Source organism: Mauremys reevesii, linkage group 10, assembly GCF_016161935.1.
Source record: "Mauremys reevesii isolate NIE-2019 linkage group 10, ASM1616193v1, whole genome shotgun sequence".
NCBI classification, from domain to species: Eukaryota; Metazoa; Chordata; order Testudines; family Geoemydidae; genus Mauremys; species Mauremys reevesii.
Genome location: NC_052632.1, coordinates 51,510,426 through 51,529,245, shown reverse-complemented (window position 1 = coordinate 51,529,245; position 18,820 = coordinate 51,510,426). Strand labels below are relative to the sequence as shown.

The window sequence follows — 18,820 nt, the reverse complement described above, 5'->3', positions numbered from 1 at the left end:
TTGACACAGAAAAGAAATACCAGTTATTTTTCCTCTTACTTGCAGTTGGCGTTCGCCCCATTGTCCAGTAAGAATTTGACCATCTGCTGGTGTCCAGCACTGGTGCAGTGGAAGAGGGCAGTCCAGCCATGAATGTCCTTCATCTCCAGCTCTGCGCCTTGCTTCAAGAGAACACAGAACGTTCTTTACTGCAGCATCTCTCCTGGGTCTGTTAGCCATTGCCCTCTGAGCTGTGATTCTGAGAAAGTTTGAATCCCTGTCAGGAAGCTGAATTTACAGCAGCGCACTGAGCTTACAGTTCTCTGTCAGAACTGGTGGAGGATTCCACTCCTCAGGCATTTCAATTTTGCAATACCAGCTTTCTTAGCCATTCCTGAACACCCACCTGGAGGAGGAAGTAGGCAACACTCTCATTGCCACAACTGGAGGCCAGCATGAGTGGGGTCTGCCCTTCCGGCGTCGGGACGTTCACATTCACTCCCGCCTCCAGCAGCAGATGCACGATGGTATCGTGCCCGATGTATGAAGCGTACATCAGCGGGGTCCAGCCACCACAGTTTCTCTTATTTAAATCCAGTTCCCCACTTAAAAAAAAAAAAAGAAAGAAAAGTAAGTAAAAAGAAATCAGCTGAACCAATACTAAAGCTGATCACAGCTGCAGCACAGTCTCTTGTAGTCAAAATCATCTTTATTACCTTTGTAGTTAAAATAAAAACAGTGTTAAAAACAAGTCAGGCACTTGTCTACACTGTGGCTCCCCATGAGATCTAACTCCATTTCAGCTGAATCAGTGGGAATTTTGGGGGGTGAATTTCCCCATCCCAAACATGGCCCACAAATCACTTTACACTGAGCAAATGATCTGATACCACTGAAGTTCACTGGCAAGGGGTCATTGTCCCAGTGCAGCCTGACCCTGTACTGCTGTCATTTAAAAATATTATCAGCATAAGTAACAACAAAGCTGTGTTAGTCATGCTCTGCTCATTCCTTACCGCTGAATACACTCCTGCACCACCTCATACTGGCCAATGGAGGATGCTGTGTGTAGGTCCAGTGGAACATCCAGCTCTTCTCGACACATCATCTGGCCTACCCCATGCCACATGGACAGGCTGCGGTTCAGGAGCTCCGATTCGCTGGCTTCATCACTCAGCTCTGACATCATGACCTGTAGAGCCAAAGTGTAACAGAACTTTCAGTTCCAACTTCAGGATCTTATAGTACTGTGGTGTGACCACTTGGCCCTGGAGCTGAGACATCCTCAGCTTTGAAGGTGTGATCTTCTCAGAGATATGTTATGCTGAATTCCTACCCATAAACTGAACCCTCCTTTGCCCTTCCTTGGTCAACAAAGCTCTCCTGTGAAACAGCAAGTGGTTGCTGCAGATCCTCCATGACAGCCCTTTATTGTTGTTCTAGACCATTTGGTCCTGTCTACTCTACAAACAACAACGCAAACAATGCTAGAAAACAAACATACATAATTCTGGGATGGATTAGCAGGAGTGTTGTAAGCAAGACACAAGAAGTAATTCTTGCACTCTGCTCCACCTCAACTGGAGTATTGTGTCCAGTTCTGGGCACCACATTTCAAGAAAGATGTGGACAAATTGGAGAAAATCCAGAGAAGTGCAACAAAAATCATTAACGGTCTAGAAAACATGAGGAAAGATTGAAAAAATAGGTTTATTTAGTGTGGAGAAGAGAAGACTGAGAGGGGACATAAGTTTTTTCCCCCCCTCCTCCTTGTAACAACCTTTTATGTACTTGAAAACTTTTCTCCTTACCTCTGAGGATAGGACAACACTGTGGCATTTAATTTCAGAAAGGGGAACTATGCTAAAATGAGGAGGTTAGTTAAACAGAAATTAGAAGGTATAGTGACTAGAGCAGGCCTGCACAACATGCGGCCTGTGGAACCTCACTGTGCGGCCCGCGGGGGGATTCTAAATCCCCTTCACACGGCGCTCTGCGGGCAGCCCAGAGCCCTTTGAATCCCGGCCGTGGCTCCAGCAGATGGGCTGGGGCTGTGATTTAAAGGACTCGGGCTCCCCTCAGCGGCAGGAGATCTGGGCCCTTTAAATCCCTGCCCCAGCCACCGGAGCCCCGGGCCCTTTAATTTGCCCCTGAGGGCTCCCAGCCACCTCTTCAGCTAGGAGCTCCTGGTTGATTTAAAATCAAGTATCACCTCCCCACCCCCAACCTTCCTTTTTGGCCCACAGCTGTTTTGGTGGGGCGGCGCTGGGGAAGGAGGGTATGTTTCTGCAGGGCTGGGCGGTGCTGGAACGGGGTGTTTCCGCAGGGCCGGGAGGTGCTTGGAGGGGGGGGGGGGTGTTTCCGCGGGGCCGGGGGGTTTCGGCCCTCAGCTGTTTTCTTTGGAATAATGTGGCCCTCGCCACTTTACAAGTTGTGCAGGCCTGGACTAGAGTGAAATCCCTGCAAGCTGCATGGACACTTTTCAAAAGACACCATAATAGAGGCACAACTTAAATGTATACCCCAAATTAAAAAACTCAGTAAAAGAACTAAAACAGAGCCACCATGGCTTAACAATCATGTAAAAGAAGCAGTGAGAGATAAAAAGTGGAAGTCAAATCCTAGTGAGGTAAATAGAAAGGAGCATAAACACTACCAATTTAAGTGTAAAAATGTAATAAGAAAAGCCAAAAAGGAGTTTGAAGAACAGGGCAATAACAAAATGTTTAAGTACATCAGAAGCAAGAAGCCTGCTAAACAATCAGTGGGGCCCCTGGACTATCGAGATACAAAAGGAGCACTTAAAGACAATAAAGTCATTGCAGAGAAACTAAATGAATTCTTTGCTTCAGTCTTTACAGCTGAAGATGTTAGGGAGATTCCCAAACCTGAGCCATCCTTTGTAGGTGACAAGTCTGAGGAATTGTCACAGACAGAAGTGTCACTAGAGGAGGTTTTAGAATTAATTGATAAACTCAACAGTAACAAGTCCAGATGGCATTCATCCAAGAGTTCTGAAAGAACTCAAATGTGAAATTGCGTAACTATTAACTATGGTTTGTAACCTGTCCTTTAAATCAGCTTCTGCACCCAATGACTGGAAGTTAGCTAATGTAACGCCAGTATTTAAAAAGGGCTCTAGAGGTGATCCCAGCAATATAGACCGGTAAGTCTAATGTCAGTACCGGGCAAATTAGTTGAAACAATAGTAAAGAATAAAATTGTCAGACACATAGAAGAACAATTTGTTGGGCAAAAGTCAACACGGTTTCTGTAAAGGGAAATCATGTCTTACTAATCTAGTAGAGTTCTTTGAAAGTGTCAACAAACATGCGGACAAGGGGGATCCAGTGGACATAGTGTAGATTTCCAGAAAGCCTTTGACAAGGTCCCTCACCAAAGGCTCTTACATAAATTAAGTTGCCATGGGATAAGAGGGAAGATCCTTTCATAGATTGAGAACAGGTTAAAAGACAGGGAACAAAGGGTAGGAATAAATGGTAAATTTTCAGAATGGAGAGGGGCAGTCCTAGGACCAATCCTATTCAACTTATTCATAAAAGACCTGGAGAAGGGGGTAAACAGTGAGGTGGCAAAGTTTGCAGACGATACTAAACTGCTCAAGATAGTTAAGACGAAAGCAGACTGTGAAGAATTTCAAAAATATCTCACAAACTAAGTGATTGGGCAACAAAATGGCAAATGAAATTTAATGTAGATAAATGTAAAGTAATGCACATTGGAAAAAATAACCCCAACTATATATACACAATATGATGGGGCTAATTTAGCTACAGCTAATCAGGCAAGAGATCTTGGAGTTATTGTGGATAGTTCCCTGAAGACATCCACACAGTGTGCAACGGCAGTCAAAAAAGCAAGCAGAATGTTAGGAATCATTAAAAAAAAAGGGATAGAGAGTAAGACGGAGACTACCTTATAGCCCTTATATAAATCCATGTTATGCCCACATCTTGAATGCGTACAGATGTGGTCTCCTCATCTCAAAAAAGATATACTGGCATTAGAAAAGGTTCAGAGAAGGGTAACTAAAATGATTAGGGGTATGGAACGGGTCCCATACAAGAAGAGATTAAAGAGGCTAGGACTTTTCAGCTTGGAAAAGAGGAGACTAAGGGGGGATATGATAGAGGTATATAAAATCATGAGTGGTGTGGAGAAAGTGAATAAGGAAAAGTTATTTACTTGTTCCCATAATATAAGAACTAAGGGCTACCAAATGAAATTAATGGGCAGCAGACTTAAAACAAATAAAAGGAAGTTTTTCTTCTCACAGTGCATAGTCAACCTGTGGAACTCCTCGCCTGAGGAGGTTGTGAAGGCTAGGACTATAACAGGGTTTAAAAGAGAACTAGATAAATTCATGGAGGTCAAGTCCATTAATAGCTATTAGCCAGGATGGGTAAGGAATGGTGTCCCTAGCATCTGTTTGTCGGAGGGTGGAGATGGATGGCAGGAGAGAGATCACTTGATCATTACCTGTTAGGTTCACTCCCTCTGGGACACCTGGCATTGGTCACTGTCGGTAGACAGGATACTGAGCTGGATGGACCTTTGGTCTGACCCAGTATGGCCATTCTTATGACATTAGGAAAAATTTCCTGTCACGGCAGTTAAGCACTGGAATAAATTGCTTAGGGAGGTTGTGGAATCTCCATCATTTGAGACTTTTAAGAGCAGGTTAGATAAACACCTGTCATGGATGGTCCAGATAATACTTCATCCTGCCGTGAGTGCAGGGGACTGGACTAGATGACCTCTTGAGGTCCCTTCCAGTCCTAAGATTCTATGATTCTCTCTCCAGTCAAAATATGGTTAAAATGGAATTTGAAAACCCTTGTCAAGATTAGGCATTAAATTCTGTTTAAGTGCTGACAGCACACTCTGCACTGTACAAGAGAGAAGTGATTTCTCATGTGAACTGTTTATAGTCAAAAGAGACAAAATACGCACAGGGGAAACTAGGAAAACCCTACAGAGAGAAAAACCCTGCTTAAACTGAATGGTGGATGTTAGTAATGACAACTGTGTCAAATGCTGAGTTGCCTTTCAAAATAAAGTAGTAACATCACCTGAATGCAGCTGATTCCTTTAATGCATCTTCAGGGCCTACAGAAGCAACCTTGCTAAATTAGTGCTTATTTCCTCAGCAGTTCAGGCGCAGCCTAATCCTGCCTCTGTGCATCTTGGAAATTGCTCAAACACATTTTAAATAAATAATGGACCTGCCAGTTGATTTGCAGTTTGCCCACTGGACTGGATGCAGTAACTTAATTACAAAAGGTAGCATAATTTCATGACTGCCTAAAAGGTTAAGGTCCATTTTCCTTCCCTAGACTGTGGGATATGGGAATGTGTTAATTCACCTATAGATGGGATCACACATTTGCTCAGTTCTTTAATAAAGCCACCTGACATAGCTGCCTCTAGTGTTTTCTGTCTTATTTGTATTTTCTTAATCATTTGGCGTTTGGGGACAATAATTATTTCTCTTTCTTGTGACCTATTAAGGACTCATTTATCTCAAAACCCAGCCCTTCTCCTCCATACACCTATACACTTTTATAATTAAAAAAAAATGAAATTCAATCTATTCTACATAATCAGGAGGTACTGGTACATGACGGTTGCTTTATTAGGATAACTCCCAAGATACTTATTTTGCGTGTTGGTATGATTATTTCTATTACAGTAGTGCCAAAAAGTCCCAACAAGAAGGGGCCCTCACTGTGCTATGCAATGTACAAACACCTTAAAAGATGTGCCCTGAAGAGCTTACAATCTAAATGCAAAACAAAAAGGTAACAAGTGGGTTTAAATGGAAGATGGGAAAGAGAGAAGTGAAAAAAATGCTGCTTAATTGGACAGAAGAAAGCTCCGTCTTCACTGGGAGAAAAAGAGGTGTGGCGTCCTCAACTCAAGGTAAAATCCTGGTGAAGACAAGAGACATTGTCATTTTCACGCAAATGAGCAGTCCAGGTTAAAAACTAGGTTCCCCCTTAGTGACTTTACCTCCACTTGCTAACTGGTGTGAAAACAACAAACTGCCTTGTCTTCGCTAGCATTTTCCCTTGAGGTATGAACACACTTTTTTCCAGTGAAGACGCAGCCACAGTTTGACATTCCAAATATACCTTTAAAATTTAAATAAAGATTAGACCATTCAAGGCCTTCTACAACTGTGCCTCTGCCTCCATCTCATTTACATTAGAATGGCCTTACTGGGTCAGACCAAAGGTCCATCTAGCCCAGTATCCTGTCTTCTGACAGTGGCCAGTGCCAGGTGCCCCAGAGGGAATGAACAGAACAGGTAATCATCAAGTGATCCATCCCCTGTCACTCATTCCAAGCTTCTGGCAAACAGAGACTAGGGATACCATCCCTGCCAATAGCCATTGATGGACTTATCCTCCATGAATAATCTCTTTTTTTTTTTTTTAAACTCTGCTATGGTCTTGGCCTTCACAACACCCTCTGGCAAGGAGTTCCACAGATTGTCTGTGTGTTTTGTTCCCAATGCCTTCCCTCTGCTCAAGCTTCCCACCCAACTGTTCCTTTCTTTCATCCTCAGTTCTGTGCTGTCATTATCATTAATAATCATGTTTATTACAGTAGTGTCTAGTGATCAAACAAGATCAGGGCCCCATTGTGCTAGGAGCTATACAAACAGAGAAGTAGATGGTCTCTGCCCTGGAGAGCTTACACTCTGAATATAGACAAGACACCCAAAGTTCAGGGGAAAGGGATATAACACACAAGCAGAGTGAGCGATGTGATGGCAATAAATGGCACATTCATACCAAAACTCTTTTTGGAGGAGGATTAGCTAAATAGAAAGGTGAGCAGGACAAAAGGGCAGAGCAGGGGGGAAGTTATGACTATTGTATTACAAACAACAAATAATAATACCACAGTAGTCTAACTGAAGATAATGGGACTAAGTCAAGGTCGTAATCATTGACTGGCAGCATGTTTTTGCAGCATAGAGCTCTTCACTTCTGATGCAGTAAATGCACAGCGGTATACAAGGAAGAACAACGGTCCAGTGATTAGAGCACCAGCCTGGGACTCAGGAGACTGAGGTTCAACTTCCTGCTCCACCACAGACTTCCTGTGTGATCTTGGTAAAGTCACTTAAGTCTTTCTGTGATTCAGTTCTCCATCAGTCAAATGGAGATAATAGCACTGCCCTATATCATGGTGGGAAGGAGTTGTAAGAATAACTATATTAAAGATGGACATGCGCTCAGGTACTATGATGGTGGTAAATAAATACCTTAGGTAGCTATAGTCCCATGGAAGTAAATGAATATTCATGTGTTTAAAGTTACTCATGGGTTCAAGCAGCTGCCTTTACCAAACTACACCAGCTGGTTGGCAATAAAAACCAAATGCAACCAATACTTTTATTCAGTTTGTCATTTTTAATCTCCTTCTAAAAAAATATTAAAAGCCTCTGTTCCTAAATGGGACACCTGGTTATTCAATAGGATTCACCCCTAAAGAAGAGCCTGGTGTAATCATCTCTTGCTTTAGGCACCTAAGTCAGATTCTTTTGCTACATTGATTATAAACATTTTACATAAACAACAGAACAAAGAGCCTAAATATTAAATCTGGAAATGAACTTTTACATTGGGTCCTACATGATGATTAAAACAAAACAAACCCTCCCTCTCAAAAATAATACCGCACAGAGCTCTCCCTCCACACTGAGTTTGTGGACCACCACTGCGCCATCATAAACCAGTCTGGGAGCTTCTGTGCAGCGTTGCTGCTGCACTCCACAGGAAATATAGCCATCCCCGAGAGATTACACACGTGGGGAGCCTTCGGAGCCAAAGCATCCTAGGCACAGCCTGTTCCTTAACCTTAAACACACGTGGCCAGTTTCTGCGGGCGCACAGCAACATCCGAGCAAGGTGCTCCTGGGGTGGGGATGGGAGGCGCCCCTGTCACTCCGGTTTTTAGGCAGCGGCTTGCCCTGCAGTCACCAGCTGCCTCTTAGACTGGACACAGCAAGCCAGGAGCTGCCTCATCCCGAGGCACCGAGCGGCTGGAGCCGGCCGGCCCCAGCGCGGCTCCCTGGCACCAGGCGGCTGGAGCCGGCCGGCCCCAGCGGGGTCCCCGCCCGAGCACCCCCAGTCGAAGGTCGCAGCCCCTGAACCCACCGCGGGGAGCGACCCGCGCAGCCTAGACACCCCCGCTCGTCCCGTGCCGCCCCGCAGCCTCCCGCCCGTCACCTCGCCGCGCTCTGCCCGGGCCAGGCACCTCGCTTAGCTCCGCTCCCGGAAGTCCCTCGCGCGCCAAGAACGCTGGGAGCGCAGCTCCTACTGCTCTTTCCCTGTGAACAATCGCGGCAAAACTACAAACCCCACACTACCTCGCGGCACCTTGTGGGCCTCACCCCCAATCCTGCTAAACAACCAATAGAGGAGGAGATTCCCATGAGGCGGGGCTCAAATTAACCAACGAGATAGGAGAAAGAGGAAGTTGAGTGAGGTCCTGGCAGGGAAGAGGCAGGAATTAGTAGTCTGCGATAAGGGGGGGGGGGGTGTAGGAAGAAGGGAATGGATTAGAATTAGCTATTTTCTCTGGGAAAGGGCTTTGTATTTAGTATCAGAGGGGTAGCCGGGTTAGTCTGTAGCCACAAAAACAACGAGGAGTCCGGTGGCACTTAAAGATTAACAGATTTATTTGGGCATAAGCTTTAGTGGGTAAAAAACCCACTCCTTCACCCACGAAATCTTATGCCCGAATAAATCTGTTAGGCTTTAACGTGCCACCGGACTCGTTGGTTTTGCTTTGTATTTGTGAGCTAGAATTGATTCTGCCAGGACCTCGGCAGTGGGGCGGGGCTCGGGGCGGGGCAAGCGGCCGGGAAGCGGCGAGGGGGCTCTGAGGTGTGATGTGAGTGCGGTGGGTGGAGGAGGGTTAGCGCTGCGGAGGGTGGCGGGGCAGCGCTCCGCTAGGTGGTGAGGCCGCGGGGGCGGACACCGGGGCAGAGCCGGGGCGACGGGATGCGGGCAGGGGCGCTGGCGGCCTGGTTACCATGGGAACGGGAGCAAGCGCGGGGGCGGAGCCAGGGAGCGGCTGGGGCCGAGCCCGGCGGCTGCTCGAAGCCGTTGGGGCCGAGGCGGTGGTTGGCCGGTGCAGAGGCCCGGGGCCAGGGCAGAGGGGCCGCGTGTTGTCACAGATCAGAACGGGCCGGGGGCGGGCTCCCGGACCCGCTGTTCAGCCCAGTCAGGACTGAGCCGGGGAAGGTGCGGGGAGCAAAAACTGCGGCTCACGCCACGTTGTTTAGCTTCACGCGGATCCAGGCGGCGCGCCAGAGGGTCCCGCCCAGGCTAGGGCACCACCAGGGCAGATGGCATTCGGGGTCGGTAACTGCACCTCAGAAGGGAACATTTAAACTATTCCTGCACCGGGGCACGGTACCACCGTGTCAGTTCTGGAAAGGGGCCTGGGCATTATTGTGAACAGCTCAATTCAAATCTCTGCCCAGTGGGCAGCTGTCTTCAGAAAAGCAAGCAAGGTGTTAGGTGGCCTAAAGAATGGGCTGGAGACTAATAGAGACTATTATAATGCCGTCATTATCAATCAGTGTTGTGGCAGTATACTGTGTGCAGTGCTGATAACTGCATCTCAAACAGGATATTGCAACATTACAAGGGGTTCACAGAAGGGTGATGAACGTGATTAGGGTAATGGAAAATCTCATATAAAAAGATTGAAAAGACTGGGATAGTTACTTTAGAAAGGAGACTAATAAGAGGGGACATGATAAAAGCCTGTAAAATGAATGGTATCAAGAAGGTAGATCAGGACCTTCTGTTCTCCCTGTTTCTTAACATAAAAACAAGTGGACACAATAGAATTGCAAGGTGGCAAATTCAAAACTGATATAAGGAAATACTTTTTCACACAACACATAATTAATCCATGGAACTCTGCCACAGAATGTCACTGAAGTCAAAAATTTAGTAAGGTTAACAAAAGATTGTCCATATGGATTGGAGAGAGGCGGTATGGTGTAATGGAGAGAGGGAACCCTGGTGCGCTGCCTGCTGGGTGAGCATGGTCACTTCACTGCTCTGTGCCTCAGTTTCCTCAACCAGAGAAGGGGGATAATGATACTGACCTCCCTCCCCCTTTGTGAAGTGCTTTGAGATTGACTGTTGAAAAGCACTAAATAAAAGCTATTTACAAGGATAGCCAGACTATCCCAGAATTGTAATAATTAATGCTAACAAATTTTGGAAGAGATGTTAAATATCCTAATTCAGGTTTTAAGGCAATTTCTAGCTATTAGGGATTAGGAGGGGAATAAACCTAAAATTAAGGGTAGATTATCTCACTTCTACCTAATGCAAGGGTAGTTGCACCTTCCACTGAAGCATCTGATGCTGGCCAGTGGACTACTTGGACATTGGGTCTGATCCAGCCAGGCTATTCCTATGTTTCCTGTTACTATCTCCACCTATGACAGAGATCTTGGGTTTCATACGGGGAACTCCTTGCTTCTCTAGATCAGAAAAGGCACCGGTGGGGGAGTAACCCAGTAACCAACTCATCCCAGTCTCATGGGAGTAACCTTGCATTCAGCAGCTCCCATTCATTCTCTAGAAGTGGTGTCATTCTTGTGCTAATTTCACTACATAAATCCAGCCCCATGTCAGGCATCAGATGCCATGCAAACTCAACATTGTCTGATATGGATAAAGGAGACATTGGATAACGTGCAAAGCATTCACAGGCACGTTATTCACCTTGTGTATCTTAAATTGTAAGCTCCTTGGGCAGAGAATGAGCCTTGCTCTGTATGTAAAGCACTCTGTCAACCTGCTGCAATACAAGTGATTTAAGAAGTATAATATAATCATAAGCGTAATTAAATCAGTGACTGAACTCCATACAATAGCAGCCTCCCAACCTTTATTACCAGTTAGAACATATTTACTCCCATTTTCAATTCCTGTGGAAATCAGATGATTGTATCACAAATTGAAAACGAAAAGGTCCCCAAATAGTATTAATTATGCAGTGAGCAAGGAGGCAGCCTCCACTGCCCCTTGTGAAATACCCCTTCTCAATCTACTGTAGGAAGAAGCCAGGAAAGAATCCACTCTCCATAAAAATGTTGAGAAGTCAAAATCCAAAGGGCAGATCTTTGGATCCCCTTTGTGCTATTCTCGCAATCCAAAACATACTTAAAGCATTCCCTTGGTATGGGGAAACCTTTGACTGGCATAGAGCTGGCAGTACCAACTTTACGTCACCTCTTCCTGCCCCTCTCCCAATGTACGGGGTGAGCTGAGGTATGTGTGAGGGTGCTATTAGAAGCCAGCACAATTTAGAACAGCTCTGGGGCACAAAGATGTCAGCCTCGTGGGACTCAGGTGGAAAGACAGGCTCCATATAATCCATTATACTGCAGATCATGTCCAGTGCTGGGGTATTGCTGACTGTATAACGATCAGAATTACAGGATTCCCAAGAATTTTGCTGAGGCTTAATGCCGATGGTACCTCTGTTTTCTTTAGTGGCATGTGCTGAAGCCCTTTTGCCTGTGAGTTGGTTATATGGGAGCTATTTCAAATGGCATCAGAAGGACAAAGCCAGGAAAGAGAGGATCCATCTGAGGATCTTACAACCCATTTCCGGGGCAACAGAACCTCACACTGGGGAGCCATCCTCTCTGCAGTGAAAGACCAAATCCCATCTCTGGACTCTGACACCTCCGCGGTAAGCATTGCTGTCCAGCATCCTTCCTTACTGTGTTCCACAAAGGCCTCTCTAAATGGCAGCTGAGGATCACCTCATTAGTGAGGAGCTCCTGAGTAGCCAGCACTACTCTCAATGGGCTGCTCATCTGCTGGGAGCAATGCTGTAGTGGGCATTAGTCCAGGAGCTCTGTAATTGTCCGAATGCTGCGTCCATCCTCCCCCTTGTGTTCTCATCATCTCAAACACTACTGAACGCAGGCCTGAGTCTACAGTGTGCTGAGCATCCTCAGCTCTCATTGAAGTCAGTGGGCATGGAGGGCACTGGCATCTTGCAGCATGAGGCCTCCTGTGTTGTTCATCTGTCTAACAAAAAGCAGCCATGAAATACACAAATAACCACATTTAAATGGAATTTATTTTGTTTTTCTACTTCATTCTGCTGGGGTATCAACTGTAGCACTGTCAGAGCCTGGCAGAAAGCCTCTGAACATGCCTCTCTGTGGCTGTAGATCATGGAAATATGATCCTTGGCAGAGAGAAGATCTGGGTTCTCTTTGCTGCTCTGCCACTGACTCGCTGTGTGACTGTCGGAGAGTCATCCCACCCTACCCAGTGTGCCTTAGTTTCCCCATCTGTAAAGTGGGGTGATGATACTTACCATCCTTTGTGTAAAGCACATTGAGACTGACAGATGGAAAGTGCTGCATAAGAGCTATGTGGCAGTATTATTTTCCAAGCATGTCTTTAGTACTTCTAACAGGGTGACTGTCTACTTTAAGGGTAATAGGGACTAAGACCCAGATCCTCAAAGGTATTTTGACTGTTACCATTCATTGAAATCAATGAATGTTAGGAACCTAAAGCCTTTTGTGGATCTAGCCCTGTTCCGAGGTGTGTCCCCTAATGTTCCTGGGACTTTCTGAGTGGATGAAAGCTTAGGGAAGGGCAGAGTTGGAAGAGAAGAAGTTGGTCCTGGAGGAATGATTAATGCTTGCAAGAACCGTACTGTTTCTTTAAGGGCCTGGGGTCAGAAGACTTGTAGTGCAGGAAGGAGCAAGGATCCCCTCTCTCCCAGCTAACTGGGAGGAAGGTATCAAATAGTCTGCCTCCTCTCTCATAAGTGAAGACTCCAACAGGGGAAGGAACATTGCTTGTTCACCTCTCCCAAACTACCAAGTAAAAGGATTAAATACAAAAGGGCCAATTAGGAGAAGCTGCTCTAAGGCTGCATGCAGCCTGAATCAGCACAGTACCAGCAAGGAGGAACTATAGTGACTTTTGTGATGTGATCCCTTGACCGTGGGGACTTGGCTTAAGTATTGGTGATTCTGTCCAGGTGAGAGCTCTATTTTTAGAGAGCACACAAGTAATAATAGTTTTCAAACATACTTAACCGTAAAGGAAGTGTGATTTTACCATCAAAGGAGACTATTTCTTCAGATTTAGGGTGTGGCTTAGTGATACAGAGATCATCTTGTGAGTAGCGCAGGTGCGGAAACTTTCAACTTGGGCATTAATCACACTCATAAGAGGTAATGTGGCCTAGGAGATAGGTTACTGGACTGGGACTTGGGTAACCTGGTTTCTGTTCCTAGTTCTGCCTCCGAAAAGCTGTGTGATCTTGGGTAAATTACTTTCTTTCTCCATGTCTGTTTTCCTTCCCACCCTTTGTCTATTATGTCTGTTTAGACCGTAAGCTCGTTAGAGCAGGGACTGTCTCAATCAGGGCTTCTAGATGACTAATAACAGTATGACTGAAAAGATCTTTTTGTGCCATGTATTAATTTCAGAGCAAGTCAGTCTAAGGTCTCTTTCACACACAAACATTCTCTAAATTCTTTGTTTCTATGCATCTGGAGAAAGCATCCTACCAAAGTGTTATCTGGAGTTTGACCACGGCTCTTAATTTACATAAAGTAGAGCTGATTGCAGTACCCCTCATATTTAATACAAAACTGCAGCTGACCGAGACTGCATGACTCCATCTTGATCTGAACCGTGTCTGCTCACAACAAGAGTCACTGCTGCACCTGAGACCTGTAATCTTGATGTGGTATGTTCTTGTATTGAAGAGGGCAGTGGCAGATTGTGTTATACAATCAGTGGGGATGCTTTGGCCACCTCTAATGGGCATTTCAGTAAGATTAGAGCAAACTGGTGCAGTGCAGGTGGAGGAAATATAATCTCACCAGGCAGTCAGGATTCGCCAGTACAAAGAGTTACTGGAGATGATATGCACTGTGGTATAAAAGGCAAAGTGAAAGTTGGAGCCTGCCTGCCTGATGTGGTGGGGTTGATTCTTCCATTTGGTGTAAAGAATGGTTTCTACTTGTACATTCTAGATATTGCACTGGGCGATGCAGTCACTAGGATTTGCAAATACCCAGTACCTCTCAAGCTTTGCAATACTTGCCTAGTTTTGTCCCCATGGATATCAATGGGATTTTTGCCATTAACCTCACTGGGCAATATTTTATCTAGCTCTTATTATTGAAGCCCATTAATGCCCTAAATCACCAAAGGGAGAGTTTATCTCAGACCCTTTGGATGAACTTGACATTCCACTGATGACATGACTCGACAGGATATCCCTTAACACCATAGCCAACTATGAGATAAAGAAGTAAAATGGCTTATGCCCTCTTGAAACGTCTGTATTATTGTGCTGGCCCTTCCTTTCATTTCTTTGTTTTGTATGACAGTCCGATTGTGATGAAGATGGGGAGCTGTTCATCTTCCAGCGAGATCTACCCAATCTGATTCCTGACTTGTCGGAAGAACTGACAGATCTTTCTCCAGGAGACCCAGACATGCAGGTTACTGACTGTACTACTGCAGCCCATATTTTCTGTGGTTGTTGGCAGTGCAGCTGCTTAATATTACAGTGCAGATTAAGGTTGCACTGCGTGATATAAGTGCCTGGGCCCTTTTTCTCATCTTGGATCTGCGTCTCTCTCTTTCTCTCTCTATTCCTCATCTATTTTTGTAGGCTCACTGTCTCTCTATTCTTGGGATCTGGACCTTTTCTTTGTCCCACCTTCTTGCGGTTCCTCTGGTTATCTCTTTATTCTCTGCCCACTGTCTGTTGGGAGGGTGGGTCCTTTCTTTATCTGCTTGTAGTGAGGATCCTCACTCTCCCTCCTAAAGGACCTGGACCTCTTTCTTCCCCTCACTGGCCTGGTCCCACTCTCTCCCAAGGAGCCCTTCAGTGTCCCCAAAATCAAATGAGCCTGGTTTTGAATGAGCTACTGCTCGATGATGATGGCTGCCTTGCAGTAGTAGCTGATAGGTGGAGATGCAGGCAGCAGGGTACTTGTCAGGAATTGTGATGTATGCATTACAGGAGACACTGATTTGTTAAGTAGAACACTGAGTCTATGAACCTTTCTACAATAGATAATTGTCCCACAGCCACTGGCCAGCTCCTACCCATAGGACGATCTGTGAAGCCATACATCATCCAAGCATTAATAGTAAGGCTATGCAGTAGGTTAACTTGCAAACCTTTCACTGTGTGAAATGTCTCCCATCACCATACTCCAAACATAGAAACTAGAGAGGAAGTAGTTAGGGTGGGTATATCAAGAAGTAATTGTATGATGTTAAAATCTGGGCATAAAAACATTCATAGATAAAGGGATTACTTTGCACCTGGAGTGATGAAACTCACTGATTATAGAAAGCTATCTGGGGAGAAGGCCAGCTCCAGTATTTTGGCCTTGGGACACTAGCTTCTTGTATCACCTTTCTTATTGCGCTGGGATCTGTATGTAAGCAATAACACAGGGATAACAAGGCACAGGGCTAAATGGGTTTCAGGTGCATCCAGCACTTCCTGAAGTTACTATTTTTACAAAATGAATCTCATTCTGTTTTGTAACAAATCTCAGGGATGAGACCTGACCCAGGCAGTTACCAGATGCCCACTCAATTTGAACCTCCATCAGCCAATCAGTTCTACTTGTTTATTGTATGTCTCTTTATTGCTTTGGTGAGGGGAATGATTGTCTCTTCTGAGGTGCATTTTCTGTATCTATAGCAAATATTAGAATCCGTGGGACACTCCAGAGAGACCTGGAATGGAGACCTAGAAAGTTCAGATCTTCAGAAAGAAATAGATGTTACCCAAGCTGTGGGAAGAGAAAATGTACCATTGGTAAGAGATCAGACACCTGCTTTTGCTAACCTGACTGAAGAAACTTCAAGCCAACAGAGAGCAGTCCTTGCAGATCCTACAGATCAAACTCTCAGAGGGAAAGAACTGGGCAATGAAAAAGACAGGGAAACAGAAGGCTTTTGGACTAATAAAGTACTGTCTATGAAAGAGCCATATTTTTTAGATGCAAACAACAGTCAAGAGCGACGAAAGATGATAGAAACAAAAATACTCTCTAAGGTGACCTTAGAGGCACCATCTGGAGATGGAGGCAAGTCAGAGCTAAAAACAAAATCACCATTGGAGACTATCAGTGACAATCTAGAAAGAATCACTAAAGCAGAAAATGAGCAAGGAGCCACTTCAGCTGAACACCCTCGAGGGCTGATGCTCTTTTCATTGCAGGTAGGTGGGGCAAACGGATAGTTTTCTGCGGTGATTGCTTAGGTGTCTAGCATGGTGGACAACGCATTAGATACGAAATGTTCATTGACAATAAGAGGACATGAATGTCCAATTCTGCGCACACCATTTCATTATGAATTTATATTGCAGTAGCACCTAGGAGTTCCAGTCATGGCCAGGGCCCCATTGTACTAGGTGTTGTACAAACTCAGAACAAAAAAAGCAGGTCCTGCCCTAAAGAGTTTACAGTCCATGTAAGCCTTGTTGGAAGTTAATCTCACTGATCAAAACAGGCATGTTCAAGGATACCGAGCACAGAGTCTCTGATGTGGATGCAATGTGTGGTGGACTTTCTAGTCGTCTGGTTGCAAAGAGTTCTGACATTGTAAAGAGAGGTATGTTTGTCATGGCCAGACAGTAGCATCAAGAGTGTTGAGAACTTCCCCATTTCTTTTACTGTGGTACCAGTTTTTGAAGCTTAATTAGTGGGGTCAGTGACCTGCTGCTGTCATGGAATTGCAGATGAAATATGATTGTCCGAGAGGAATTTTAATGTCAGTGGAACAGAAACTTCTTGTTTGGTGACTGCAAGAGAAATCAGACTGGGAGACATGATCTTGGCTGCTGCTCTTCTGGTCTACCAGCTCCCCAGGAGCAGTGTTGCACTCATGAGACAGCCACCTGTATGCTACAATAGAAAATTAACAGTTCTTTATTTCATAAATTAAAATACATTGCCTGGTGGCTAACTACCATGAGAACCTTTGGATTTCTGTTCAGAGCCTTCAGTGAGGTCAAAGTACAGATTCCTCAACATGCCGCAAACTTTACAGGACAAATTTCCAAAATCAGTATCAAAACCACATTCTCAAAACATAACCGTAACTGCATGTGCATAGTATACACTAACTTACTTTTTTGTGCACTGAGCTGCCTAGCTGGAGCCAGCAATTCCCTCCTTAGACCTTGTCCAAACATTTTTTGGCCTAATTCTGATCTTAGCCATACCAGTGGCTCTCAGGAGTAGCTCCATTCAAGTCAATGGACCTGATTCTCCGTTCAGTATCCATTTTACACCAGTGCAACCGATTGATGTCAGAGTTACTTTTGATTTGCACCAGCGTAAGTGAAAGGAGAGTCAGGTTCAGTGGATTTTACCTTGGTGTAAGGGAGCAGAATCAGGCCCTTGTATACACAACTTATGCACAGGGCTGGCTCCAGGCACCAGTGCAGCAAGCAGGTGCCTGGGGCGGCCAATGGAAAGTTGCAGCACGTCCGGCTATTCGACGGCAGGTCCCTCAGTCCCTCTTGGAGGGAAGGACCTGCCGCCAAATTGCCACGGAAGAATGAAGCGGCAGCGGTAGAAGTGCCGATCGTGGCTTTTTTTTTTCTTCCCACCACTTGGGGCAGCAAAAACGCTGGAGGGGCCAAAACTATAACAGAATTCAAAACAGAATTAGATAAGTTCATGAAAGATAGGTCTATCAATGGCTATTAACCAAAATGGTAAGGTATATAACCCCATGCTCTGGGTGTCCCTAGCATCTGATTGTCACAAGCTGGAACTGGATAACAGGGGATGGATCACTCAATGATTGCCTGGTCTGTTCATTCCCTCTGAAGCACCTGGCATTGGCCACTGTCGGAAGACAGGATACTGGGCTAGATGGACCATTGGTCTGACCCAGAATGGCCATTATTATGTTGTTATGCCATAAATGAGTAACTGTATAAGGACTACATTTTCAAAAATAGTTACCTAAGTTGGATCTTCAAAGTACTGACCTGATTTTATAATTAGGGAGTAGTCAGCTGTTGGCTTCTTTTATATATTAGTTTTTAATACAATTTAGGCTAGGATCCTGCAATTCATTATGCTCAACTGGCACACATTGATATCAATAGGATGGATGCAGTGGTGTACCCATGTAGATTGTAATGAAGGATCCGGGCCTAGTGTCTTTACTTTAGGCAGGAATATTTTTAATTAATATTGTGCCTTAAGTCACAGTCAGCACAGACGCATTCTGTATGAAAAGCTCTCTGTAAATGACTAGTAATATAATAAAGCGAGCATTGTGGGCAGGTTGGGTATTTTGGTATTTGCATTTTTAAGCCCAGGGAAGGCTTGAGAGGAGTTGGTAAATTCTGACATTTCCTGATATTTAGCCACCAGATGATGTTTCTCCTCAGTATATAAAGTAAATTGCTGTGAATGTTGAACTTCAGTGAGCCACTGATATCCCATGAATTCCCACGCAGACCCAGGATGGCTGTTTGCATGCTGGGAAACAACTTACTGTCTAGCAGCCCAGGAAAACACAAACCTGGTCTGAAGAAGGGTATGCAAATATTTAGGCCCAGATCCTCTAAGGTGTTTAGGTACCTTTGGGCTTTAGTGTTTGCATGCCAAGCTGCTGGTCTCTACTTACAAATTCTGGGTGCATTGGTTGACCGGCACATTTGATCTAAGGTTGCAGTTGAAAACTCTCTTCTCACTGAAAAGGAGAGGAAGAGGATGGTGGAATGCCTG

At 45.1% G+C, this 18,820-nt stretch overlaps 2 protein-coding genes across 16 annotated transcripts in view; one reads left to right on the top strand and one right to left on the bottom strand.

The window, feature by feature from the left end:
• Nucleotides 1-8,349, bottom strand: part of ANKS3 (ankyrin repeat and sterile alpha motif domain containing 3) — a 34,678-nt gene extending 26,329 nt beyond the window's left edge. For 3 of the 5 annotated variants that reach the window (XM_039493472.1, XM_039493475.1, XM_039493476.1), the window contains exons 1-4: nucleotides 7,696-7,741; nucleotides 996-1,171; nucleotides 386-584; nucleotides 40-161 (exon numbers count right to left, since the gene is read on the bottom strand). In XM_039493472.1, coding sequence (XP_039349406.1) covers nucleotides 40-161; nucleotides 386-584; nucleotides 996-1,171; nucleotides 7,696-7,740 — 542 coding nt within the window. In that variant the 5' untranslated portion in view covers nucleotide 7,741. Of the gene's footprint in view, nucleotides 1-39; nucleotides 162-385; nucleotides 585-995; nucleotides 1,172-6,012; nucleotides 6,135-7,695; nucleotides 7,742-8,271 lie in introns of those variants that run through there. The other 2 variants (XM_039493474.1, XM_039493473.1) reach the window with 2 other exon arrangements.
• A 518-nt stretch (nucleotides 8,350-8,867) lies between these two features.
• Nucleotides 8,868-18,820, top strand: part of DNAAF8 (dynein axonemal assembly factor 8) — a 150,203-nt gene continuing 140,250 nt past the window's right edge. For 3 of the 11 annotated variants that reach the window (XM_039492534.1, XM_039492532.1, XM_039492538.1), the window contains exons 1-4: nucleotides 9,108-9,379; nucleotides 11,544-11,745; nucleotides 14,429-14,542; nucleotides 15,766-16,287. In XM_039492534.1, coding sequence (XP_039348468.1) covers nucleotides 11,599-11,745; nucleotides 14,429-14,542; nucleotides 15,766-16,287 — 783 coding nt within the window. In that variant the 5' untranslated portion in view covers nucleotides 9,108-9,379; nucleotides 11,544-11,598. Of the gene's footprint in view, nucleotides 8,911-8,935; nucleotides 8,976-9,107; nucleotides 9,380-11,543; nucleotides 11,746-12,833; nucleotides 13,063-13,281; nucleotides 13,352-14,428; nucleotides 14,543-15,765; nucleotides 16,288-18,820 lie in introns of those variants that run through there. The other 8 variants (XM_039492529.1, XM_039492528.1, XM_039492531.1 and 5 more) reach the window with 8 other exon arrangements.